Source organism: Cyprinodon variegatus, unplaced genomic scaffold (assembly GCF_000732505.1).
Source record: "Cyprinodon variegatus isolate N-32 unplaced genomic scaffold, C_variegatus-1.0 Scaffold861, whole genome shotgun sequence".
Lineage (NCBI taxonomy): Eukaryota > Metazoa > Chordata > Actinopteri > Cyprinodontiformes > Cyprinodontidae > Cyprinodon > Cyprinodon variegatus.
Genome location: NW_015151314.1, coordinates 4,643 through 5,900, shown reverse-complemented (window position 1 = coordinate 5,900; position 1,258 = coordinate 4,643). Strand labels below are relative to the sequence as shown.

General features: G+C 49.6%; 1 protein-coding gene across 1 annotated transcript in view; it reads right to left on the bottom strand.

Annotated features, from left to right (window-relative positions):
• Positions 1-921, bottom strand: part of clcn2 (chloride channel, voltage-sensitive 2) — a 78,655-nt gene extending 77,734 nt beyond the window's left edge. Inside the window, exon 1 of the mRNA XM_015397422.1 lies at positions 714-921. Within this exon, the coding sequence (XP_015252908.1) occupies positions 714-764 (51 nt within the window). The 5' untranslated portion in view covers positions 765-921. The remainder of the gene's footprint in view (positions 1-713) is intronic.
• Between the last annotated feature and the right edge of the window lie 337 nt (positions 922-1,258).

Sequence of the window (1,258 nt, the reverse complement as noted above, 5' to 3'; positions counted from 1 at the left end):
ACAAAAAAAAAAAAAATTTAAAAAAAACAAGATTTTTTTTAAAGGACCCAGAGGGCAAAAGCCCCCCCCCCCCCATAAACATGCAGAAAGGACATGCCCCCCCCCCTTCCTGTCCACCTGAGCAGCATGAATGGAGCCGATTATTCTGCTGAATAATGAATCTAAAATCTTTCTGCATTCAGTGATTCAGGAAAATAGATCCACACCCAGCAGAATAATCTGAGATTAATAATCTGACTCTTTGATTGTTCTTGTTCCAGAACACAAGCAGCAGCTTATCAGCTGCAGAGACTTAGTGGCTCAATAAAGTTTAGGGCTCCTAAAAATAAAAACTATGAAGTTAAATTAGATCAGCTGGTGATCAGGGCCATAGATCTATAGATTAGGGTGATTGGAAGGAGGCCATCCGGCCAACCTTTCAGCTCTCTGGAATATAGATCTTTGTTAGATAGATCTGCTGGATTATCTGTCAGCTGAATGACTGAGGATGAAATGGAAACTTCCCAACTTGCTCCAGTGAAACATCTGGATCCAGATGTTCTCCCATTAAACCCAGTAAACCGAACCGAACCGAAGCAGGTTAAAGGACTGGATGAGTGGAGTCCGAACCAGAACCTGGATGGACCGGCTGCTCTGTGATCCACATTCAGCCGCCAGGGCTGGTCCGGTCCGGTCCGGTTCGGTTCGGCCCGGTCCGCAGCGGACTCACTCACCAGGGTTTGTTCGTACTGCAGCGCGCGCTGCTCCGAGCTGCTGCCCGCCATGGCTGCGCTCTTTCCGGGGTGGCGGTGAGATGAAAGGCGGTCAGTGACGTGTGTCCACGCGCGGCTCAGCCTCCGGTACCGACCAGCAGCTCGCTCCCCGCTGTGCTGCCGGTCCAAAGCTCCTGCCGTTCATTTTATACTTCAGCCAAACTTCCTTCTGCCCAAAGGGGCGGGGCTTCAGCGAGTCCAGACTCCTCCCACTCAGAGCCACGGAGAACACGCTGCGTGGGTCCCTCACAGGAAGAGAGAGGTGGACCGGGACAGATCCGGCTCCCGGGAAAACACTCACAGGATACATCAGGGGGTCGAGATCTATTCAGTTTATTTCTATAGATTCACATCATGTCATCTCAGGTTACTTTATAGATCCAGATCAACCAGATCATCCAGTCACATTGATTCAAAGTTTTCTATCGAAGGAAACTCATTGACTCTTCAGCAATCCCTCACACTAAGCATGCTTGTAGCGACAGTGGAGAGGAAAAACTCCCTTT